The sequence below is a fragment of the Theropithecus gelada genome, chromosome 7a (genome assembly GCF_003255815.1).
Source record: "Theropithecus gelada isolate Dixy chromosome 7a, Tgel_1.0, whole genome shotgun sequence".
In the NCBI taxonomy this organism is placed as follows: domain Eukaryota; kingdom Metazoa; phylum Chordata; class Mammalia; order Primates; family Cercopithecidae; genus Theropithecus; species Theropithecus gelada.
The window spans coordinates 24232310-24259282 of record NC_037674.1 but is presented as its reverse complement, the minus strand read 5'-3'; the positions used below and the strand labels follow the sequence as shown (position 1 = coordinate 24259282).

Genomic DNA, 26973 nt, shown 5'->3' with positions numbered 1-26973 from the left:
CATTCTATTCAACAGCACATGGAACTTTCTCTAAGATAGACCATGTGATAGACCATAAGACAAGCCTCAAAAACCTTAAGAAAATTGAAATTATATCAAGCACTCTCTCAGACCACAGTGGAATAAAACTGGAAATCAACTCCAAAAGGAACCTTCAAAACCACATAAATACATGGAAATTAAATAACCTGCTCCTGAATAAGCATTTGGGTCAAAAACGAACTCAAGATGGAAATTTAAAAATTCTTTGAACTGAACAACGATAATGACACAACCTATAAAAACCTCTGGGATACAGCTAAGGCAGTGCTAAGAGGAAAGTTCATAGCCCTAAATGTCTACGTCAAAAAGATTGAAAGAGCACAAACAGACAATCTAAAGTCACACCTCAGGGAACTAGAGGGACAAGTACAAACCAAACCCAAACCCAGCAGAAGAAAGGAAATAACCAAGATCAGAGCAGAACTAAATGAAATTGAAACAAAGAAACAACAACAACAAAAACAACAACAACAAAAAACAATACAAAAGATAAATGAAACAAAAAGCTGGTTCTTTGAAAAGATAAATAAAATTGATAGACCATTAGCAAGATTAACCAAGAAAAGAAGAGAGAAAATCCAAATAACTTCACTAACAAACAAAACAGGAGATATTACAGCTGACACCACTGAAATACAAAAGATCATTCAAGGCTACTATGAGCACCTTTACACACATAAACTAGAAAACCTAGAAGAGATGGATACATTCCTGGAAAAATACAACCCTCCTAGCTTAAATCAGGAAGAATTAGATAACCTGAACAGACCAATAACAGACAAAACGGTAACTTAAAAATTACCAACCTCCAGGACCTGATGGATTCACAGCAGAATTCTACCAGACATTCGAAGAATTGTTACCAATCCTTTTGACATTATTCCACAAGATAGAGAAAGAAGCATACCTTCTTAGTTCATTCTATGAGGCCAGCATCACCCTAACACCAAAACCAGAAAAGGACATAACCAAAAAAGAAAACTACAGACCGATATCCTTGATGAACACAGATGCTAAACTCCTTAACAAAATACTAGCTAACCAAATCCAACAACATATCAAAAAAGATAATCCACCATGATCAAGTGGATTTCATACCAGGGATGCAGGATGTTTTAACATACACAAGTCAATAAATGTGATACACCACATAAATAAGATTAAAAACAAAATTCACATGATCATTTCAACAGATGCAGAAAAGACATTCATCAAAATCCAGCAACACTTTATCATTACAACTCTCAGCAAAATTGGCATACAAAGGACACATCTTCATGTAATAAAAGCCATCTATGACAAAACCACAGCCAACATAATACTGAATAGGGAAACGCTGGAAACATTCCCTCTGAGAACTGGAACAAGACAAAGATGCCCACTCTCACCATTCCTCTTCAACATAGTAGTGGAAATCCTAGCCAGAGCAATCAGACAAGAGAAAGAAATAAACAGCATCCAAATCAGTAAAGAAGAAGTCAAACTGTCACTACTTGCTGACAATATGAGATATGATCATTTACCTTGAAAACCTTAAAGACTCCTCCAGAAAACTCCTAGAACTGATTAAAGAATTCATCAGTTTCTGGATACAAGATTAATGTACACAGATCAGTAGCTCTTCTATACATCAACAACAAATAAGCAGAGAATTAAATCAACCCCTTTCACAAGAGTGCAAAAAAAAAAAAAAAAAAAATCCTAGGAATATACCTAACAAAGCAGTCAAAAGACCTCTACAAGGAAAACTACAAAACAATGCTGAAAGAAATCATAGATGACACAAACAAATGGAAACACATCCCATGTGCATGGATGGGCAGAATCAGTATTGTGAAAACGAAACGACCATACTGCCAAAAGCAATCTACAAATTCAATGCAGTTCCCATCAAAATACCACCATCATTCTTCACAGAATTAGAAAAAACAATTCTAAAATTCCTATGGAATGAAGAAAGAGCCCACATAGCAAAAGCAAGACTAAACAAAAAGAACAAATCTGGAGGCATCACATTACCTGATTTTAAACTATACTATAGTGCCATAGTCACCAAAACAGTGTGGTACTGGTACAAAAATAGGCACATAGACCAATGGGACAGAATAAACCCAGAAATAAACCCAAATACTTACAGCCAACTGATCTTCAACAAATCAAACAAAAACATAAAGTGGGGAAAGGACACCCTTTTCAACAAATGGTGCTGGGATAATTGGCTAGCCACATGTAGGAGAATGAAACTGGATCCTCATCACTCACTATACAAAAATCAACTCAAAATGGATTAAGGATTTAAACCTAAGACCTGAAACTATAAAAATTCTAGATAACACTGGAAAAACTCTTCTAGACGTTGGCTTAGGCAAGGATTTCATGACCAAGAACCCAAAAGCAAATGCAATAAGAAAAAAGATAAATAGCTAGGACCTAATTAAACTAAAGATCTCTTGCATGGCAAAAGGAACAATCAGCAGAGTAAACAGACAACCCACAGAGTAGGAGAAAATCTTCACAATCTATACATCTGACAAAGGACTAACATCCAGAATCTACAACAAACTCAAACAAATCAGTAAGAAAAACAAACAGTCCCATCAAAAAGTGGACTAAGGACATGAATAGACACTTCTGAAAAGAGGATGTATAAAGGGCCAACAAACATAGAAAAAATGCTCAACATCACTAATGATCAGGGAAATGCAAATCAAAACCACAATGCAATACCACCTCACTCCTGCAAGAATGGCCATAATCAAAACATCAAAAAACAAATGTTGGCATGGATGTGGTGAACAGGGAACATGTCTACACTGCTGGTGGGAATGTAAACTAGTACAGCCACTATAGAAAACAGTGTGGAGATTCCTTAAAGAACTAAAAGTAGAACTACCATTTGATCCGGCAATCCCATTACTGGGTATCTGCTAGTGGTGTTAGAATGGCCACTTACCTCTCTGAGCCTCAACTTTCCCTTCTATCTACCCAGAGGAAAAGAAGTCATTATTTGAAGAAGATACTTGCACACACATGTTTATAGCAGCACAACTGCAAAATCATGGAACCAACCCAAATGCCCATCAATCAACAAGTGGATAAAGAAACTGAAATGTATATATATATCTCCATCTCATATATATATATGAGATGGAATACTACACAGTCATAAAAAGGAATGAATTAACAGCATTTACAGTGACCTGGATGAGACTGGAGACCATTATTCTAAGTGAAGTAACTCAGGAATGGAAAACCAAACATTGTATGTTCTCACTAATATGTGGGAGCTAAGCTATGAGGACACAAACGCATAAGATGATGCAATGGACTTTGGGAACTTGGGGAGAAGAGTGGGAGGAGACGAGGGATAAAAGATTACAAATCTGGTGCAGTGTATACTGCTCAGGTGATGGGTGCACCAAAATCTCACAAATCACCACTGAAGACCTTACTAATGTAACCAAATACCACCTGTATCCCAATAACTTATGAAAAAAAAAACATAGACTTAGAAAAAATACAAAAATTAGCTGGGCATGATAGTGCACGCCTGTAATCTCAGCTACTGGGAAGGCTGAGGGGAGAATCGCTTGAACCCAGGAGGCAGTGGTTGCAGTGAGCTGAGCTAGCGCCACTACACTCCAGCCTGGGAGACAGAGCACAACTCTGTCTCAAAAAAAAAAAAAAAAAAAAAAGAAAAAAGAAAGTAAAGGAAAAAAAGAGAGAAAGAAATCACACATCACCATGACCATTATCATCGGTAAGGTCAATCATCTGGGCCACATCTACTTAATTTTTTTTTGCATTTCCTTTCTGATTATGAAAAGTAAATCTGGCTTATTGTAGAAATGGGTACGTAGAATAAACTTTTAAAAAAGGCAAATCACTGGAGACAACTCATAGTAACAGTTTGATGTATGGTTTTTCTAATTGCATGTTTAAAAACTAAAGTGAGATCCTATGGTGCATATTAATTTGTAACATGTTTTTGTCACTTGTTGGGCACATTTTCTAGGTCATTGAGTCTGAGCAGTAATTGCTTTGATTTGAGCCTTAAGGTAGAGGGAATAATTTTCGGTTCATCTGCTTGCCCTAGGCATATTTACTTCTTGGTTTTAAGTAACAGAAAATGATTGCCTAGCTTAAGCAAAAAGGGGAATTCCTTCAAAGGATATTGGGGCAGCTCATGGAACCTGAGGAGCAGTAAACAATCAAACTAATAAAGGACAGGGGCCAGGTCTTCTGAGACCTTGGCAGCAGGAGTGCAGGTATGCTCCCATCTCTGGTTCTCTCCGTTCCAAATACTAATTCCCAGTAAATATGGCAATTGAGGCTTAACCCAGGACCAGACATCTTTAACCAGGACAGCACTGTATTGTGGCAATATGGTAATTCCATGATAATCCTGTATTGAGAAGGGGAGTGGGTAGGAAAAAGGGGATGAGATGGGGGAGTAGGAGAGGGGAAGAATAGGGGGAAATGGGGGAAGGACAAGGACAAGAAAAATCAGGTGGAAAAAGAAGCTTGTAAAATGAAGGTGGTAGATATAGTAAAAAATAGATTTCCCCCTCAAAAGGAAAAGAAGACATTAGATCAATTTCTTTGGACTATTTAAATTATCCCTAAATATGCTCTACTAAAATCTAATATTTGCAAAATTGTTAATCAAATGTTTGATGTTATTATAGCGGTGAGTTAATTGTAGAACATAGTTCAATTGAGCTGTATTTTTATGTGGTGGGTAAACATTTCTAAACTTTGAGACTCCATGTATAGGTACTGTATATATTTAGGTCCCTTTTATAGGACTTCAGGCATTGTTTTAGTGTTTTAGATATTTATAGGGGTATATAAAATAGTCATAGTTTTCATTCCATGACAAGCTGTTGGCAGTTTCTATATTTCATTTGCTGAGGAGTCCTTGGTCAGGAATGAAACTCCCAAATATAACATCTTTTCCATGGAAAATATGATCTACATTATGAAGTGGTTTCTAAAAATATGTTGTGGCTAAAAGTGGGGCCTGCTAATTTATCCATATAAATCTATAGAAACATACAGATGTGCAGATATTATTACACAAACACAGCTCCTCAATCAGGCAATATATACACATTCCCTAGCCTAAGAAAGAATAGTTATATATCTGTCCATGTTGAAATATAGATGGTAATGGATGGCTTCAAGTGTTTGAAGAGAAACAAATTAATTCAGAGATTAAAACCCATGAATGTTAAAGCCTATGCATGTGTATTTTTAGCCCTGATTGCTGAATGAACTAGCTCTCTCCAGTGATTTCTTCCCAGGCCTTCTTTACCATGCAGAATCAGATGAAAATACATTCTAGTATCTCTTGTTTGGTGGCCCCTTTTTGCTTTCCTTAAGCCTGGATTTCTAATTTTGATTTTGATAGATACAGTGGCCAGCCTCTAGTCTTAATCATTTTACAATGTAAGTAAGAATAGGCCTTTTGAACCATTGTTCCGCGAAGCACAGGAGCTGCATTTGAAAGGCAGCCTCCTGAGAAAGCTCAGTGTGCCCTGGAGGGTGTCTGGCCTGGAAGGGATTGTGTTCCCTAAGGTCTTTTTTCAGTGCAACAACCACAAGGGCTCCATCATCCATCATTTTTGGGCTTGAAGGTTTTCTTCAGAAGCCCAGTCCCTGGAGCTGGAAGGATTCAGAGCCATAGTTCCTAGGACATAGTTGGGTTGATAATTAGTTGTTGAATAACGGAGAGGTTTCTAAGCGTCTCAGGCCTGGATCACAGATCTTGAGATGACCCCCGGAGGTCTTGAAGTTTCCATGGTCACTGCTGGTTAGAGAAAAGCAGAAAAGACCTAGAGAATCTAAAACATAGGATTTGACATGCTGAACCTGGCCAAATTCCAAAACAAGGAGCTCTTGGACAATTAGGTCAGGTCCCTGGCTCAACAGGAGAGTGTTTGGTTTATGGGTGCCATCTGTGTGTACGTGCGCGCGGGTGTGTGTCGTGTTTAGAGACAGGATCTCATGCTATAACCCAGGCTGGAGTACAGTGGCATGATCAAAGCTCCTTGCAGTCTCAGACTCCTGGGCTCAAGTGATCCTCCTGCCTCAGCCTCCCAAGTAGCTAGGACCACAGTCATACACCACCACCACCACATCTGGCTACTTTTTTTTTTTTTTTTTTTTTTTGTGGCGATGAGGCCTTGCTATATTGCCCAGGCTGGTCTCAAACTCCAGGCCTCAAGCAATCCTCCCACCTCAGCCTCCCAAAGTGCTGGGATTACAGGTGTGAGCCACTGTGCCCAGCCAGGTATATTTTTGAACAAAGGAATAAAAATAAATTCCGTGAAGATACTCATTTGGATCAGACAGCCTTGGGGTCCACGAGTTGATTCAGATGAAGGGAAGGATTTTTCAATCACGTGGAACTAACTGGATGAGCCTTAACCTCTTTCTAGTTGAAGAGATCAAACATGGTTTCAACTATTAGCGGGCTATTGAAATAGCAGCTTATTATTAATCTATAGTGACTCTTATCAACTTTGTCATCACAAAATTTAACATTTATAAGATAGATATTACTATTAACCCTGTTTTGTCCATAAGAATATTGAGACTTAGAGAAATGGAAAAATTTACCACAGTCATCTAGCAAGTCAGTAGGTGGTGGAACTGGAAATCAGATCTGCCCTGCCTCTTTTGCATTATGGGTGGACCAAAGTGGAATAATTTTAAGGAACAAATCTTGCGGAAGTGCTGAAAGCCAGAAGGGACAGAATAGGGAAATGTTTAATCCTGGGTTTAAGATGCCAGATTCCTTGTTGGTGAGTTCTCTCTGAAAGGGCTTCATAAAGATACTCATAAATCTGTAGGAAAAGATACTTTAATGTCCTTTTGTGATTTCTAACGAGAAAAAAAATGTGTGAGACAGTAGTTCTCAAACTTTAGTATGCGAAGGCTTGTTAAAACAGAGAATGTTAGCTGGGCTTGGTGGCATGCACCTGTAGTCCCAGCTACTTGGGAGGCTGAGGTGGGAGGATCACTTGAGCTCAGGAGTTTGAGGTTGTAGTGTGTGATGATCACACACTTGTGAATAGCCACTGCACTCCAGCCTGGGCAACACAGTGAGCCCTTGTCTCTGAAACAAACAAACAAACAAACAAACACACACATAATATTGGACCCCAGCCCCAGAGTTTTTGATTCAATAATTTGCCTGTCTAATGAGTTCCAGGCAATGCTAATGCTGCTGGTCTGGGGATTGCATTTTGATGCCCACATGTGCAAGGGAATCCAGTGATTTCAAAATGAGGTCTCCATGTAATCTGGACCACAGATTACATGGACGCTCCTTATTTGTGAGCAGGTGGTTCCCCAGAAAATCCCCCAAAGCATCTGCAAGTTTTAATTGTTGTTTTGTTTTTGCTTTTAAGAAAGGAAAATGGGAATATCAGGGAATGTGAGAGCAGTGAGTTTCAACTACGCTACATCCTAAATAGCTAGAAAAAAATAATGATGTAATTCCTTTCGGGAAGAGTGAGTTAGATGGGAGGCACCCAAAATTCATCAAAAACTAATCTCGCTGGGCGCGGTGGCTCAAATTTCAGTGTTCATAAATCCTGTAATCCCAGCACTTTGGGAGGCCGAGGCGGGCGGATCACCAGGTCAGGAGATCGAGACCATCCTGGCTAACACGGTGAAACCCCCATCTCTACTAAAAATACAAAAAATTGGCCAGGCGTGGTGGCAGGAGCATGTAGTCCCAGCTACTCGGGAGGCTGAGGCAGGAGAATGGTGTAAACCCAGGAGGCGGAGCTTGCAGTGAGCGGAGATTGCGCCACTGCATTCTTGCCTGGGTGACAGCGAGACTCCGTCTCAAAAAAAAAACAAAAAACAAAAAAAAAAAACAAAAAAAACCCACTAAACTAATCTCATCCAGAGACAGTCTTTTCATTGATAAAAGGAGAGCTTTGTGCCAAAGTCAATGCAGGACAATTGGTGCATCTCTCTACCTGCCAGGCAGATTGGTTCCATTTCCTGCTGGTATTCTCAGTAGGGAAGCTGAGAAATGCCTAATAGAGTAAGTGCACAGCTCTGGTCCCTTTAATTATATGTGATTGAGTTGTAGTTTTTGAGAGCTGCACTTACTTTAGGAAATGTGAACTGTAGTGTATGTTTGCACAATTAAAAAGTGGGTGTTTTTGATCCAGATCATGTGTCTCTTATGAGAAATTCTCTGAAAATGATTTTTTTCACTGTTGTCTGTGACAAACTAGATTCTTGAAATACATCATCTAGTTAAGTGTATGCAAGTGTAAGGGGGCCTAACTTACACTTGCAGCTTGTTAGCAGGTCTCAGGCTGGATATTGAAACAGGTTCTGAGATGGAGAGTTGAATGCAAAAGACTGACTGGGAGGGCTCTTGAAATCAACCGTCAAGGGAATGAGGGAAGCAGGGCCTGGCAGAGGGAGAGGCTGAAAACCAATGAAGTCACAGCAGGCTCCGTGGGCAGTTCTGGAGCTAGGATGGCCCTTCAGAGTTGTCCCATATTGAGGGACAGGGACCAGGCCCTGGAACCCCATATTGACCAATCGGGTTGTTGGATGCCTGTTGCCACTGGGGAGGGGACATAACATGGGCAAGGCAACTTCCCCTAGAGAGCACAATTTCTGCGGAAGGAACTCAGCTCTGATCCACGAGAAGTGAGCACTCCAGCAACTGGGGAATGAATACCTCTGTCCTGAAGGGGGATTTGATTTCTACAGGGAGACAAGGGTTACACTTTGTTTTGATGACATAGAGCTACCTAACATTCATATATTGAATACATTGTTTATTTCCAAGGCAGCCTACTAGGTTCCATGCAATATCCGAAGAAAGCCAGACATGCATTCTGCCTTTATAGAAACGTATACTATCCATTACTATACACATGATAGAAATAATTTGACCTACTATATAACATATTAACTATAGCATTCCAGTTATAACACAGAGCATACTTTGTTGGGTAGTAGGTGTTGTAAAAATTAGGTTAGACCGAGTTCTTTTTTTTTTTTGAGACATGGTCTCACTTCCTTGCTCAGGCTGGAGTGCAGTGACATAATCTCAGTTAATTGCAGCCTTGACCTCCTGGGCTCAAGCAATCCTCCCACCTCAGCCTCCCCAAGTAGCTGGGACTACAGGTGCAAACAAACACAGCTGGCTAACTTGTATTTTTTGTAGAGACAGGGTTTTGCCATGTTGCACAGGCTGCTCTCGAACTCCTGAGCTCAGGCGATCCACCTGCCAAAGTGCTGGGATTACAGGCATGAGCCACTGCACCCAGCCTAGACCCAGTTCTTAAAGTAGATAGCCATTATAAGGATAAAGCAATAATAATGGCTAGCATTTACTGAGGTATTGTCCAAAGCACTATTATTATTCTTACCTTTTATATTTAAGGAATTGAGACATAGAGAGCTTTAAAAACTTGTTCAAGGTGACAGAGATTGTAAGAGACAGCTAGATTTTGAACTCTGGCTATCTAACTGCAGAGTCTACTTAACTAACTTTTCCTCACTCTCTATTATTGTAAGAAAGCAGAGTTATAGATAAATTAAAGCCATCAAATTTTAACAGTTACTATAATTTTGCACTTTTGTTTATTTCTGTAACGCTTGCCCAAACACTTTGCACTGTTTCATTTACATAGTATCACTTAATGAAGGTTAGATGATAATTAAAAGGAAAAAATAATTTGTTTCCGTCTGCCTCTACTGAGTGCTGTTAGAAGAAAAGAATGGAAAAACAATAATTTACAGTGTAAAAGGAGTTCCATAATTCTTATATTGACATAGGGAAAGACCCCTTGTCTTATAATACCCAACTTCTTGTAGCAAGAAACCGAACAAGACAAAGTTCAAAATATGTATAAACAATCCTTGCAAAAGATTGCACTCTAATAAGCTTTGCACCATGCACTAGGTAATAGCTGACCACGACACCAAATCTTCTCACATTGGTTTCTGGTTTGCTTTAGAGCAAGAATTAGAGAACAAGAGCCTGCAGGCCAAATCCCATCCGCTACTTGATTTTGATTTTGCCACCTTGTCAGCCAAGAATGGTTTTGACATTTTTAAAATGGTTGGAAAAAACACCCCAAAAGACTATTCTGTGACACATGAAAATCATATGGAATTCAAATTTCAGTGTCCATAAGTGTTACTGGCACACAAGCACACCCATTTGTTTATGTATTGCCTATGGCTGTTTTTCTAGCTACAACAGCAGAATTGAGTAGCTGTAACAGAAACTGCGTAACCTGCACAGCCTAAAATATTTCCTACCTGGCCCTTTTCAGAAAAAGTTTGCCAACTGCTGCTAGAGTGATTCTCAACCTTAGCCTTGTTGGAAGCATTTGGAAGAGATCTTAAAACTTCTGATCCCCAAGCCCTGTCCTGCACCAATTAAGTCAGAATCTCTGGAGCTGAGACCCAGTCTTCAGTACTTCGTAACATTCTTGGTGGTATAGTCCAATGTGCAGCCAAGGCTGAGAACCACTGCCTAGAGTGTTGAATGCATTTGAGGGGCAAATGGATTAGACCTTGCTGCCTCCAGGATGTCCTTGCTGCCTCCAGATAAGAGAGATAATGCCGACACTCTCTCACTGCTTGTATGTGCAAGGGGTGATGTAAGCAAAGATGTTGAGGACCTCCATGTGGCCTCTGGTAAAAGCCCTTCTTTTTTTTTTTTTTTTGAGACAGAATCTCACTCTGTTGCCCAGGCAGGAGTTCAGTGGCACCTTCTCAGCTTACTGCAACCTCCGCCTCCCAGGTTCAAGCGATTCTCCTGCCTCAGCCTCCCCAGTAGTTACGACTACAGGCGCCCACCACCACTCCCGGCTACTTTTGTATTTTTAGTAGAGATGGGGTTTCACCATATTGGCCAGGCTGCTCTTGAACTCCTGACCTCAGGTCATCTGCCCACCTTGGCCTTCCAAAGTGCTAGGATTACAGACGTGAGCCACCACACCCAGCCATAAAGCCCTTCTTCTTGAGGAGATGAGGATGGGGGAGGCAGAGAGGAGAAGAGAGGATTATACCAAATATGTATCCCAGAATATAGAGCGACTACATTGAAAACAAAATTTCCCAGAATGGAATATCATCAAACATATAGGCAGTGTAACCTCCCCTATTCTGACCTCTAGGAATAGGTGACCTAATTCCTTAACACCCTCTAACGCAACCATCTGGTCTAAGCTATAGAGCACAGCACCAGTTACTCTGTGCAGTGAGTCTGAGGAGAAGGTTTAATCAGCTGTGTGGTTCATGAACTCTGTATCGGAATCACTTGGAAGGTTTGTGAAATTGTAGATTCCTAGGCCTCACCTCAGAATCAAAACCTCTAGGAACGGTCCTAGAAATCTGTATTTTAACCAGTACCCAGGTGATTCTTAAGAACTTTACAGTTTGATCACCACTTACCTAATGGTGTACTCTCTGTGGATGTGCAGGCTGAAGTTGTCCTTGACAAATAATTTGTCAAGGTGGATTAACTGGCTAGGCCAGTTGTTCCTTCCTTCCAGAGGTGCACACACATTAAAAAAAATTGAATTCCCAATAAGATTTACAACATATATGCCAAATAGCCTTTAAAAGAACCAAAGTTATTTAAAAAAAAAAAAACAGTGGTAGAAATAATATATTCATTACAGCAATTGCTGTCTTGCTCAATGGTATAGACACCTGTATGACAAACTGTTTTACTATTTATTTATTTATTTAGATGGAGTGTTGCTCTGTCACCCAAGCTAGAGCGCAATGGCACAATCTCAGCTCACTGCAACCTCTGCCTCCCGGTTCAAGCAATTCTCCTGCCTCAGCCTCCCAAATAGCTGGGATTACAGGCATGCACCACCATGCCTGGCTAATTTTTGTATTTTTACTAGAGACGGGGTTTCACGATGTTGGCCAGGCTGGTCTTGAACTCTTGACCTCAAGTGATCCGCCTACCTTGGCCTCCCAAAGTGCAAAGATTACAGGTGTGAGCCACCACACCTGGCCAAACTGTTTTAAATGTCTTTAAAATTCCAATTATTCTCTGAAGAATTTTTGGAAGTAGATATACATTGTTTAGAGTGACCTTGAGTGAATAAAGTGGGTGACTAAGTAAGATCTGTTTTTGTTTTTGTTTTGTTTGTTTGTTTTTAATGAGCTTTGGCTCGTAAGTGACCCCACTATGCATCAGTGCACTCTTTAACTCCAAGAGACACACCTTCATAATATTTTGAATATTTTGTCAAAAACAGAGTTGTTTTAAAGAAGCCCAGTTTATCCTAAAGGAGAACAATCTTTTGAATTTACAAATTCCCATGTATTTTATATGAAACCAACTCTATTTCTTATTGTCATTTCCTTAAGCCTATAAGCTATCAGCTTGTGGACATAGGTGTTTGAATTTTGAGATACATGATTGTATTACAGGAAATCACTTTGGGGACAGTAGAAAACCAGCACTTAATGTCCGTTAACTAGTGAGATTTATAGGGGAGATGTGATACTCTAGACAAGAGGATATTTCACCTCATTCCGGTGTGATTAATGGGTTCACATTTGCATCAGAGCCAAAGGGCAGAATCATGAAGTAGACAGACAAACCCATTTCCTATGGTTACTGAGCTGGGTTGGCTAGCAATTGTATTTTAGAATCAGACTTTAAATACAATTCAGGTGAACAGAGTGGTACACTAAGTCAGTGTGGGGATAAATGCTGTGGGCAGTACTCAAAGGTTTTATTTGACCATCCTGGGACTCGCGGTGCCTGTTTCTAAAGTGAAAGGATGTATTTTATGAGCTGAGTTCACCCTCCTGGAGTGCACGGGTGATGCCCCTTGATAATAGCACAAAGCAAATTTGAGGCTTTCCATTTTCAACTGGTCTATGGGCATTGACTGCATTCATTGTGTGCTTATCACCGCAGAGGCAGGCTCCTGTTCTAAAGTGTCCAGTCTGAGGGCTTTCACAAATTCTTGGATGTCTTTAATTTCACTAAGCTGGACAAAATTGAACACATAGATCACTGAGCCTTGCTGTCCTGGAGGCAAAGATTTAAAAAAAGATGGTACTGGTTTCCCTAGAACAATCAGAACAGCATAATACCACATGGATGTGCAGTCTGAATTACTCTAAGTCTCTTCATTCGTAACAAGAAGGCAATCCGAGACATTTAGGGCGCAACATGTCCCTTAGACTTTGGTAACTGATTTCTTGAAGGACTTACGTTGGAGATGCAAAGTAAAAGAAAGTCCTTTGGGAAATGGCAGGTGAATTTGTCTTAGCTGAGTATCATTGACATTTTATTTTGGAAAGGCTCTTGCTGTGATTAAAATTTTATTCTCATTCCTATTTGCAGGGACAAAACTGGAACTACTCCTTCACTGCATATGTGACTATAGATGTGTGTGTGCGTGTGTGTGTGTGTGTGTGTATGTGTCAAAAGGTGGGGGATGTGGGGATCATTGCCTTTAATCATTCCAGCTGGGCCCCTTTGCCTGGTTTCATGTTGCACATTTTCTGGCTTTCCTATTGACTGAAGAACTGCATCTTGACATTCACCAGAAGAAATCTGCCCCACAGCCTCTCCTCCCATTAAATGCTCCCCTTTGTCTTGGATCGTGATAGTGCCTTCCAAAATTAAAAAAATTTAAAAAGTGTATGTGTGTGCACGTGTGTGTGTGTGTGTGTGTGTGTTAGGCGACATTGCTTCCAGAGGAGCTTAACTGTTTGAGGGTTAAAGACACAGAAGAATTATAACTTCAGTGTCGTACTGGCCAGGAGTTGGTGAAGAAAGGTGGCTTTGTTTGGATGATTAGTTTGGACTCTGTTAAGACAGACAAAATATCTTTTTTTGGTCTTATGGCGTAGGCAGGGTTTTATATGCTTAAAAGCAAATCTTCAACGGCATTCTCATTCTCTTACATCAGCCCACTTCTCCCCTTCTCTCTCATGTGGCGAAACAATGAACAAAGTGGCCACTGTTGGTGCACTGGGGCGTTTCTCTTTCTTTCTAATACAGGCTCCCAAGATGGAAATCTTTAGCCATTGAAAGCCCAAAAATTCTGCTCCTCTAAAAGCAGACACTTACTGAATGTTTGCTAGCTGGAGAAAGTCTCACCGCCACTCAGCTCCAAAAAGGTTCTGCAGAAATTTGGGGGCTGTAAGAATGGCGGGGCCCCCTCGGTCCCAGGAGAAATCGCGCTCAGCTCTGTTGTCTTTTTCTTTTTCCTCAGCATTTGTAAAGTTGGCCCAAGGGTGTGGCTGAGACTCCAGAAAAGCACTGAAAGTACTATTTGTTCTTGAAAATGTTACAGTTAATGTCTTGGTCCCAGTAGTAGGGGAAGAAAAGATCTTTGTGAACAAAAGCAACAGAATGCAGGCATCTATCTGCCTTTCCTCGCTGGGATTTCAGATTTGTTAACGCTGCTATCAGCAAGGCAAGTGGAATTTGAGAGGTTAATTTAAAGCAGTAATTCTTAACCTGGGATCTGTGATTTCTAAGAGGTCCACAGAATGTTCTGGGGAGCTTTGGGGTGAGGAGTGGACCTTCTTAAACGGAATAGAAAAGTTTGTACCGGCCGGGCGTGGTGGCTCATGTCTGTAATCCCAGCACTTTGAAAGGCCAGGCGGCCAGATCACCTGAGGTCGGGAGTTTGAGACCAGCCTGGCCAACGTGGTGAAACCCCATCTCCACTAAAAATACAAAAATTAGTGGGGTGTGGTGGCGGGTGCCTGTAATTCCAGCTACTTGGGAGGTTAAAGCAGGAGAATTGCTTGAACCCTGGAGGCGGAGGTTGCAGTGAGCCGAGATCACACCATTGCATTCCAGCCTGGGCAACCAGAACAAGATCTGTCCCAAAAAAACAAAAATAAAAAAAAAAAGAAAAGAAAAGTTTGTACAAATAGGCCTTTTATTGGAGAGAGGCATGGCTCATCTTAGAGTCTCCAATTCAAAAAATTAATAAGTACTATTTTTTTGAGACAGGGTCTTGCTCTGTCATCCAGACTGGAGTGCAGTGATATGATCCTAGCTCACTGCAGCCTTGAACTCCTAGGCTCAAGCAATCCTCCTGCACTGGGCTCCTGGGTAGCTGTGGCCACAGGTGTGCACTGCTACGCCTGGCAATTTAAAATATATATATATATTTGTGGAGACAAGGTCTCACTATGTTGTCCAGTTTGTCTCAAAGTCCTGGCCTTGAGGGATCCTCCTGCCTTGGCCTCCCTGCGTGGTGGGACTACAGGCATGAGCCACTGTGCCTGGCTGATAATTACTTTTTAAAGCAAGTTCATAAGCCCAAATTTTCCCCTTTTTTTCTTTTGAGCAGAGTTTTGTACATCAAGAGATTTTGGGGGCTCTGTAAAGCCTCACACGCCTCAAATATACAGTCCTGAGTGAGCATGTGAGTGCGTACTCATGTATGTTGCCCATGTGGGCAGAGCCTGGCTCCAGATGCTCGTTTCTTCCAGGAGGTGGCAGCCAGCGCATAGACAGCAGAGGGCTGGGGAAGGGCAGGGGCATCTGAGTAAGTCTTTTCTAAGAAGAGTCAGCCCCTACCACTTTGTCCTTTTGCCTGGGTAGTTTACCCCAGCCATGCTGGTGTTAGCGATTGGCCAAAGAGCCTCCCCTCACTGTGTTAGGGGAGTGAGCAAGGGAAGGACAGTCAATATACTACTTCCCCTAGCCTCTAGAGCCTACGACTCCCTCCTTTTCATCCATCTGGCAATGTGGTTCCTTCCCAGTGCTTGTGGGTTTTGAAGTCAGAAGTGGATTTGCATTCTGTCTCTCCCACTGTCAATTGCCTTATTTGTACACAGTTATTTAAATTCTTTGAACTTTAGTATCCTCATTGGTAAAATGAGGGTGAAGTCCGTACCTTGGAATGATACTGTTATGACTCAATGAAATGATGTACATAAGGTGTTCACTTCTGAGCCTGACCATAGAGAGTGCTTAGTAAATAGGGGCTGGCCAGGAGCTATGGCTCACACCTCTAATCCCAGAACCTTGGTAGGCTGAGGTGGGAGTCTCACTTGAGCCCAGGAGTTCAAGACCAACCCAGGCAACATAGGGAGACACTGTCTCTACACGAAATAAAAAAGGAAAAGAAAAAATTAGCCAATTATGGTGGTGCTTGCCAGTTGTAGTGGTCCCAGCTACATGGGAGGTAGAGGTGGGAGGATTGCTTGAGCCCAAGGAGGTTGAGGCTGCAGTGAGCTATGATCACACCACTGCACTCCAACCTGGGCAACAGAGTGAGACCCCATCTCTACAAAAACAAAAAATTAAATAAATAAATATAAATGGGGGCTGTTCTTTCACTGAAGCTTGGGCTCGCTGTTACTGCAAGGTGTACCATTCTAAAAGGCTTTACTAAATGCACTCAAGATTTTTTATCTTTTTGAAACTTTTGGGAATAGAAACAGGTAGCTCTATTAAAAAAAACTGAAAAAGGAAATATGGATTTAGTGGCTACAAAGATGGAGGGGTTAAAAGCTAAGCTGGAATGGGAGCAGAGAGAGAAATAAAGAACACCTGTTAGTATCCATAACATGAACATTGTCCCATCTCTCTATGGCTGTCACCTCTCCATTGGGACATTTTTGATGTGCCTTCACATCTCAACACCTTTGCCTCACACTAGCAAAACTCCTGCTGAAGGAACTTACTGTGCATTATTTTCAATATTTTAAAGGATTACTTATCCAATCAAGTGCACAATGAAAGTAAAACATAACATTGTTTACATTGTTTATATCTAAACACCAGTAGAATCAGAAACGAAATAGCAAACCACACACACAAAAAAACACCTAAAACCAAGCCATAGTTCATAAGCTTTTTCTACATTACTATTTACACAGGATTAATTTGATATAGCTGCTACTAATGTGTACATACTGTTACAAGTTCTACTTTTTCACACTAATTTCTGTAGACTTTTTCATATTTCTATAGTCCAAGTGGCAATATCCATTTTGATATGTTTTATCTCTATATCGCAAGACTTTGGGTTGGTTTCTTATGTTAAGTGTTTCTTTTACTTATATACTCAATGCTATCCCAATACAGGCTTCTCCCCACCTTGTCAAAGGCTGTAATAAATTATTTAAACAAATTGTTTTTAGAGACAGGGTCTCGCTCTGTCACCCAGGTGGGAGTGCAGTGGCACTGCAGCCTTGAACTCCTGGGCTCAAGCAAGCCTCCCAAGTAGCTGGGACTACAGGTGTGTGCCACCACGCCCCGCCCATGCTCTGAGAAATTTTGACATTTGTCAACCTTTACCAAATTACTCTCTAGAAAGATTATATTAATACTAACCGAGGCCCCTGGCAATGGATAAATATGCCTAAAGCAGAATATTTCCCATCTTTTCCAGCACTGGGTTTTGTATTTTTTTCCCCTAATTTAATGAGTGAAGTATCTTGTTGTTTTAATTTTCAATTTTAAAATTATAATGAATGTGAATATTTTCCCATCTTAAAAAACCGAATGATTTCTCTCTCCTTTTGTGTGAATTATTGGATCCACGGGTCAAGAAACTGTGGCCCATAGGCCAGATCTGGCCAGCCACCAGTTTCTATAAAGTTTTGTTGGAACACAGCCATGCTCACTTGTCTACATATTGTCTGAGGCTGCTTTTTGCACTACAATAGCAGAGTTGAGTACTTGCAAAAGAGCAAAGTCTGAAATATTTACTGTCCGGCACTTCACAGAAACAGTATTTAGACTCTTATCTCTTAGTTCATATTCACTCTTGTTCTACCATATGTTATGCTCCAGCAACATCAAAGTACCTGTAATTCCCCTCATATCATGATACTTTGTGTTTTGGTGTCTTCACCTATGTTGTTCTGTCTGTCGAGAAATTCTAATCCCCTCCCTTCCAGGAAGGTTCATCCTTTTAAAACCTCCTTGAGAGGTATTCATGCTGTAAAGTATTCCCTTCAACTTAGATTCACTGCATTACTTTTTGTTAGAAGACATTGATCCTTGGTGTGAGAATCAAAAAAACAAATGTGTGGGAAAACAGTTTATGAAATTACGAGTTGCTATATAAAAGTAACAACTTCTAATAAAAAGTTACTATAGTTAGCATATAATTATTGTTATATTATTATTGTTGTTGTTATTATATTTGGCAGCATCAATATTCACCTTTGTTTTTACTTTAAGTTCACATCATTTATAGTCAACTTATTTATTTATTTATTTATTTATTTATTTATTTTTTGAGACCAGAGTTTCGTTCTTTTTGCCCAGGCTGGAGTGCAATGGCGCGATCTCGGCTTGCTGTAACCTCCACCTCTCGGATTCAAGCGATTCTCCTGCCTGAGCCTCCCAAGTAGCTGGAATTACAGGTGCCTGCCACCACGCCTGGCTAATTTTTTGTATTTTTAGACCAAAATATCCAAATCGCTCTCATGGAGTAAAGGATCTGCCCTATCTTATAATACCTCGTTATTAAATACTGTCAATATAGTGGGGTGCCTGGCCTAGCTATTTTGGCAGTATCAGTGCCAGTTTGGATTAATTATGAGTCTTATCAATTACTGAGTAATCATTAAGATGACTCAAAACATCAATCAACCAACCAAGCCAGAGAGCCCAACTCTCTGTGTTATCCTTCTATTTGACTCCGGAGAACAAAGGATAGAATCCTAGAGAAACAATAAATATGAAATCCTGAGAATATGTGCTAACCAAAGATCCATTCTATCCTTTGATTGCAGATAATTATGCAAAAATCTAACAAGACAATACCTTGAAGAAGAGTTTCATTTATATGGAAAAAATTATCTGAGCTAAAACATACATTTATAAGTGCAAAATAATGCCTAGAATATTTGGGAATTCTAATTATCTTTCAAAAGTATTTTCTAGAAGAATATTGCTCTGCACTACAACCTATCATAGCTGTAGTTTTTGAAATGGGTCTGCATGGCCAGGCGCAGTGGCTCACACCTGTAATCCCAGCACTTTGGGAGGCTGAGGCGGGCAGATCACGAGGTCAGGAGATCAAGACCATCCTGGCTAACATGGTGAAATCCCATCTCTACTAAAAATACAAAAAAATTAGCCGGGCGTGGTGTTGGGCACCTATAGTCCCAGCTACTCGGGAGGCTGAGGCAGGAGAATGGTGTGAACCTGGGGGGCGGAGCTTGCAGTGAGCTGAGATTGTGCCACTGCACTCCAGCCTGGGCAACAGAGCGAGATTCTGTCTCAAAACAAAAACAAAACAAAACAAAAATGGGTTTGCATTCCTCTCTCTGACGTCTCCCCACTTCCTTTGGGAATCTAAACTATAGAAAATACTATTGTGAAATATAATATATATAAAAACTATAATAGTGTTGCATGTGTATGTGTGTTGGGGTGTGCGTGTGTGTGAGAATATAGTTTATTAATTTAAACAATGATCTCTGGGGAATCCGGAAGAGATTTTCATTTGCCTTGTGAAAAGTTTAATATATGTGTTCAAAGCCACAAGGCTAAGGTTCAAATTACACAGAGTGAAAGCTTGGGCAGTTATGAATGCTCAGAGTCCCAGAGACAAAAGCTTTTAGTTTTAACTGCATTTCTGGAAAGGAGGGCGCCAGTTCCTTCACCACTTCCATTAAGGAGCAACTACTTATTTTAGCGGTGCCTTTCTCTCAGGAAGCGCAATATATAGGAAGGGCAGAAAAGTAAGCAAAGGAGGAAATTCGATATTGATTTCTTTTCTTCTGTGAAATTACATGAAAGCTCAATGGCTTGTAGCAGCAACCTAGTCAATAAAACTCCATCTGAGACCACCTTGAAGTTCAACATTCTCCCGATCCTTTTAAATTTCCTCTAGTGTCAGGTTATTTTTGTATTTAATTGTCTTTAGTTCTGAGATACTATGAAGCTTTTTATTCATAACATTACAGAGATGATTTTGCTAGAGGTAACACTGCAAAGTATTTCCAGATGACAATGCCCTGCCCCTCCTTTTTGGTTAAAAATCAACAACACAAAAACCAAAATCTGAAAATCCAAGGAAAAACAGAGATGAAAAAAGCGAACAGTGGAGCTCCTTGTTGTGAAGCGATTGCTCACTATTAGGGTGCTGCTAGGTTTTCCTGCAGAAGGAGTAAGTACAGCATTTCCTCCTGTGGGGCTGGGAGAATATCATGTGTGTTGGACTCACTATTATGTATGTGTACTTTTTGGTCGTGATAATTTCTAACATTTCTTAAACACTTACTGTGTGGAGGTAGTATGCTAAGTCTTTATTTGTATGGTTTCTGTTCTTTAGGGAAGCAATAAGTCGCCTGTGTGAAGCTGTCCCCGGGGCAAATGGAGCCATTAAAAAGCGAAAGGTAAATGTTGCGGTGGTTTTCTTGCTTATGTGTCCCTCATGATGGCAAAGAGAGTATGAAAATTGCTGTTAGTTCATCCCACCGTATGACCCAAAGTCCAGCCTGGCCTTTATTAGGTGGCATGATATCAGAGCTGCACTCAAAGCTACTCTTGTCCCTCAAATCTTTCCGAGTTGCCTGACGCTGTCTGACGTGGCGATGCCTCCAGCTGCAGAGGGGAGAAAGCCCCTGGGCTTTATGTCAGAAATGTAGGGTGCTGGACTTGGCTCTTACTGACCAGGGAGCATGGAATCTCATCTTGCTGAGACTCCGTTCTTATTTCCTGTGGAGTGTGGAGTTAGGGAGTTGAACTAAATGACCAGTTTAGTGCCTTCCAGTTTCCACATTTTATAATGTATGTGTTCTGCATTACAACATTTTAGACCTTTTAGGCTTCCTGGCCTGTTTTCTAGTATAAATATGGATAGTGGTAAAGGTGAGGTAATAACGCATGGGTAGAGTAGCTTTCCCTGTGGAAAGAAAGCGAAAGTTTTGATGTTAGACAGACTTGGATTGAAGTCCTGCCTCAGCCACCAACAAACGGTGTACTCTTGGACAAGTCACTTAACCTCTTGGATCCTTGGTTTACTCATCTGTAAAATGGGAGAAAATAGCACTTACTTTACAGGGTTATGTAAGAAATAAATGAAGTGATGTCTACATACTACCTACCACAGCGTCTGGCATCTATTACACTTTCTGTGTTAATGGTAGCTAGTATTATTGCTATTAAGCTATGAGCCCTAGAATATTTTGTTAGTTTGAAAAGTCCAAAGGGCCGATGCAAAAGCTCTTAAGATAACTATATAAATCATATAGAATTGCAGACTGTTTAAGTGTAGGGTTTTTTTTGTTTTGTTTGGCTTTTTGTTTTTTTGGTTTTTGTTTTTGAGACGGAGTCTCGCTCTGTCGCCCAGGCTGGAGTGTAGTGGTGCAATCTTGGCTCACTGCAAGCTCCGCCTCCCAGGTTCACGCCATTCTCCTGCCTCAGCCTCCTGAGTAGCTGGGACTACAGGCGTCTGCCACCAAGCCTGGCTCCTGGCTAATTTTTCTGTATTTTTAGTAGAGACAGGGTTTCACCGTGTTAGCCAGGATGGTCTCAATCTCCTGACCTCGTGATCTGCCCACCTCAGCCTCCCAAAGTGCTGGGACTATAGGTGTGAGCCACCACACCTGGCCGAGAAGGGTTTTTAAAGAGATCTTCTGGTCTAACATTTTCATTTTGCCAGCTACTAAACTGAATCTGAGACAAGAGATGGTATTTGTCTGAGTCACTAGGGTGATTAAGGTCAGAGCCAGCTGTAGAAGCCAAGTCTTCAGATTCCCAGCTTAGGGTTCTATTTCTATACCATTCTGCCCTGTTTTCGGTTATCATTCTTCATTATATTACATAGGGCTGAACCAGTGTCACCCAGAGTGACTCAGAGAACCCACATGATATGAAACATTCTGACAAATGGCTCTTAAATTCTATTAAGGACTCCCTATGACTAGTTTCTTTCACAGAACCCATGGTTCCAAAGTAATCTCTAACCTCTTCCTGCTTCTCATAATTTCTAATTAGAATGCTTCAACTGGATGATTCCAACTAACAGGCAAGATTTTCTCATCTAAGGAGCAGGGATTCCCCATCCCAAAATAAAACAAAGCAAACCTGGCTATCATCTATCCGGAAAGTACACTTGCAGAGAAAAACAGAAAAGCAGCTGGTTTCCTCCAATAGCTAGCATGTATTGAGTACTTAATATGTGCCAGGGACTCTTTCCAGCACTTTACCTCTTTTTCTTTTCTTTTCTTTTCTCTCCACTTTATTGTGGTAAAATATCCATAACATAAACTTTACCATCTTAACCTTTTTTTTTTTTTTTTTTTGAGACGGTTTCACTCTGTCACCCAGGCTGGAGTCCAGCGGCTCACTGCAACCTCCGCCTCCCAGGGGTTCAAATAATTCTCAATGCCTCAGCCTCCCGAGTAGCTGGGATTGCAATCATGTGCCACCATGCCTGGCTGATTTTTGTATTTTTAGTAGAGATGAGGTTTTGCCATGTTGGCCAGGCTGGTCTCTAACTCCCTGGCCTCAAGTGATCTACCCACCTCAGCCTCCCAAAGTGCTGGAATTATAGGCATGAGCCACCACTCCCAGCCTCATCTTAACCCTTTCTAAGTGTACAGTTCAGTGATATTAAGTACATTCATATTTTTGTGCAGCCATCACCATCATCCATCTTTAGAACTCTTTTCATCTTGCAAAACTGAAACTCTACACATTAAACCGTAACTCTCCAGTCCCCTATCTCCACAGACCCTGGCAACCACAATTCTACTTTCTGTCTCTATGATTTTGAGTACTCTAGATACTACATATGAGTGGAATCATACAGTATTGGTCCTTTTATGACTGGCTTAATTCACTTAGCATAATGTCCTCAAGGTTCATCCATGTCATAGCAGATGTCGGAATTTACTTCCTTTTTATAGCTGAATAATTTTGCGTTGTATGTATAGACCACATTTTGCTTATCCATTCTTCCGTAGATGGACACTAGGTTGCTTCCACAGCTTAGCTATTATGAATAATGCTGCTATGAACGTGAGTTACAAAATCTTTTAGAGACCTTCCTTTCAATTATTTTGGGTATACACCCAGAAGTAGAATTGCTGGATCATGTGGTTATTCTATTTTTTCATTGTTTGAGGAACTACCATACTGTTTTCTACAGCAGCTGTACCATTTTACACTCCCACCAATAATGCACAAGGATTCTAATTTCTCCATATTCTCACCAAGCCTATTCACATTTTCAGTTTCTTTATGATTTCGTCTTGATAGGTATTCTAGCAATTTGTCCATTGTATCTAGGTTCTCCAACTTGTTGGCATACAATTGTTCACAGTAGTCTCTTATAATCCTTTTTATTTCTGTAGAATTGGTAGTAATGTCTTCACTTTCATTTCTGATTTTAGTAATTTGAGTCTTTTCTCTTTTTTGCCTTAATTCATCTAGTTAAAGGTTTGCCAGTTTTGCCGATCTTTTGGAAGAACCAACTTTTGGTTTAATTAATTTTCTCTATTTTTCTATTCTCTATTTTATCTCTGTTCTAATCTTTATGATTTCCTTGCTTCCACTAGCTTTGGGTTTTGTTTTTTTCTAGTTCCTTAAGTTACAGTGTTAGGTTTTTGACTTGAGATCTTTCTGCTTTTTTAATAAAAGTGTTTATGTCTATGATTTTTCCTCCTAGCACTCACTGTTTTCACTGCATCCCATAAGTTTTGGAATGCTGTGGTTTTTATACTTTGTTAATCATCACAAAAAACCTAGCCACAAGTGTTATTGTTTGTCCCCATTTTACAGATGAGGAAACTGAGGCCCCAAGAGGTTAAGTAACTTGCTCAGTGACCCAGTCAGTGTGTGGAGGAGCTAGGTCAAGCCCAGGTAGTCTGGTCCAGCATCTACACACTTAATCACGATGTTATCTGCCCTTTTGCCAAGCATCTGCCCTGCAGGGAGAGAGCCAAAAAACGATGTAGGGCCAGTTGAATATAGTCAGATCTTTGTTTGATTCCTTAGGTCTGTTAGATACTGCATCATTAGCAGTTTGGAGTGCTAATGGATAAATGATTTATCTATTTATATGATCTCCTATGAGTTTTGAAGTCTAAAAGTTAATGAATAACTGAAAGAACTGGGGATTCCTGAGAGACTATGCCATATAGAGTAAGAAGAGCTAGGCTGCTATGTCAGTACCAATAAATTGACCCAGATACAGTCAATTAATGTTTCCCTATCTTAATGCTTTTCTCTTTGTAAAATATGGATAAGCACTTCTGCCAGGTCTGCCTCCACTCTTTTGTAAAAGTTGGTCAGTATCCCATCCTCAGCCTCCCCTTTCTGTTCCTTTCTCCTCTCATTCCCATAATGACCTCTCCCAAGGCCAGGGTCTACAGTTTCTCCCCTATCTCTTTCTTGAAGAAATCCTGTAGCAAAATTGCCAAAATTGATTTTGAAAGTAGTAATTATAATCACTACAGTTTGTTAGCACTTCGCCGTATACTGTGCATTTCCATATACTTTATTATTAATACTAAGTTTGATTCTCCTAAGACCTCCCATGGCTAGAGGTGGAAGAATGGAAGTGATAGTATTACTCCTGTTTTGTAAACAAAGACATTGAGGGGGTTCCAGAGTTGTCTAAGGTCCCTTGACAAGTTGGATCACACCTGGGACTTGAATTCCAGTTGCCTCACTGCCCATCCTGTGTGCTTTCCACTCCTTTCTCTTCCATGGGTCTTTTAACTGTTAGGACATTTCTAATAATGGCATGAAAGACTTTGTCTCCTATATAATAAATACATTTTGGGCATATCCCACGAGATTAAGGTTATGGTGAGAACAAAATTAAGATGACTTATACAAAAGTTCTTTACAGATAACAAAATGCTTTTCAACTATGAGATAGTGTTATAATTTAATTTGTATTTCATATATATATTTTTTGTTTGTTTGTTTTTGTTTTTTTGAGCAACAGAGTCTTGCTCTATTGCCCAGGCTGGAGTGCAGTGGCATGATCTAGGCTCACTGTGACCTCCGCCTCCCAAGTTCAAGTGATTCTCCTACCTCAGCCTCCTGAGTAGCTGGGATTACAGGCACGCACCACCACGCCTGGCTTATTTTTGTGTTTTTAGTAGAGACGGGTTTCACCATGTTGGTCAGGCTGGTCTCGAATTCCTGACTTCGTGAACTGCTCACCTCGGCCTCCCAAAGTGCTGGGATTACAGGCGTGAGCCACCGCATTGGCCGCTTAATAATATTTTTTAAACTAGCATGGAAAAGAAACTCTAGAGAAGCAAATGAACATCTTGCTGTTAATAAAATCACTGCGGGGAACACAAAATCCCTCGCTTTGCCCAGAGCCGTGTAAGAAGCAAAGAAAGTAGACCAAGAGTCAGCTTTATGATGTGGTGATAGCTGTGAGGTTTAGGGCTCCTTCCTCACATTGTTTGCACTACATTTTAGAATGAGCTTGGAATTAAAAATAAAACTGTACATTAAATTTCAACAGTGCGGCCGGGCGCGGTGGCTCAAGCCTGTAATCCCAGCACTTTGGGAGGCCGAGACGGGCAGATCACGAGGTCAGGAGATTGAGACCATCCTGGCTAACATGGTGAAACCCCGTCTCTACTAAAAAATATGAAAAAAAAACTAGCCGGGAGAGGTGGTGGGCGCCTGTAGTCCCAGCTACTCGGGAGGCTGAGGCCGGAGAATGGCGTAAACCCAGGAGGCGGAGCTTGCAGTGAGCTGAGATCCGGCCACTGCACTCCAGCCTGGGCGACAGAGCGAGACTCCGTCTCAAAAAAAAAAAAAAAAAAAAATTTCAACAGTGTGTGTTTAACAGTTTGGTATGGCTCCAGAATGAATCAAATGAGAGCAAAACTAGGACAGAAACAAATTGTGTTTTCACTGATTGCCTCAAAGTATTGATTCATATGCTGAGGAATCACTGATTTCCATCAACTGGTCCACTTTCCAGCAGAGGATTTCAGGACTTAATCCAAGCATCCATCAAAGCATTTAAATCTCTCAAATTATTTCTTAGAATTTTTAATGTTGGGAAGGGCAAAAATAAGTAATAATAATAATAATAATAGCTCTCATGTACCTAGCCAAATACTGTGCTAAATGTTCTCCAGTTATTATTTAATCTTCACAACAGCCCTTGTGATGTGGCTACTGTTTTTTTCCCCCACTTTTTATATAAAAGGAAATTGAGGCTTAGAAAGGTGATTTGTCCAAGGTCATCAGTTGGTAAGTGGCATTTCTGCCTGAGGAAATCTACCAGCCCACCCTCTCGCCCCCCTGTTGGTATGCCTTTGTGGACATATGACCCCAGTGCTTTTCTTTATAATTCCTGGGTACCCCCTACTCTCATGATTCTTCACCAAACCCCCACACCTCCTCTTCTTGAGAAATGCCTGGTCCAGAATTTTGACTTCTATCAAAACATGTCCCTTTCCAGATCGCGCCACTGCACTCCAGCCTGGGCGACGGAATGAGAATCTGTCTCAAAAAACAAACAAACAAAACAAACAAAAAAACATGTCCCTTTCCTCAGGATCTTCTTCTAAATCTCTATTAGTAATTTCTGGTAAATCATCTTTATTAATGAGTTAATGTGGAAGGGGCTAACGCCTTCCTAGTAATATTTGTTCATTTTAACAATTAGGACCTTCTGAAAACAACAATTTAACCTAAAGGAATGCCCAATGTTAGAATTTCAGGCATCATGATTATCTGAAGGTAACAATTAGACTAGTAGAGAGGACTTTTTAACTCTGGCAAGGGAAAGATGAGGGAGGAACAGGGATGGCTTCAGAGAAGGAAGCAGTTGTGTAATTGGAGAGTTCATCAATGCCTTCTGTGGCGTTAGATTCAGTGGATTGTCAAATTTTTCTTCTTTTAGATTTGCAGTATTGAAAAGGACGCAAGAGTTCAGCTGGTCTAAACTCTCACAGGAATTTGTTTAC

The 26973-nt window shown here is 40.6% G+C and overlaps 1 protein-coding gene across 1 annotated transcript in view; it reads left to right on the top strand.

Annotated features, from left to right (window-relative positions):
- SHC4 (SHC adaptor protein 4) overlaps positions 1-26973 on the top strand; it is a 141335-nt gene that overhangs the window by 52610 nt on the left and 61752 nt on the right. The window contains exon 3 of the mRNA XM_025389582.1: positions 20349-20412. Within this exon, the coding sequence (XP_025245367.1) occupies positions 20349-20412 (64 nt within the window). The remainder of the gene's footprint in view (positions 1-20348; positions 20413-26973) is intronic.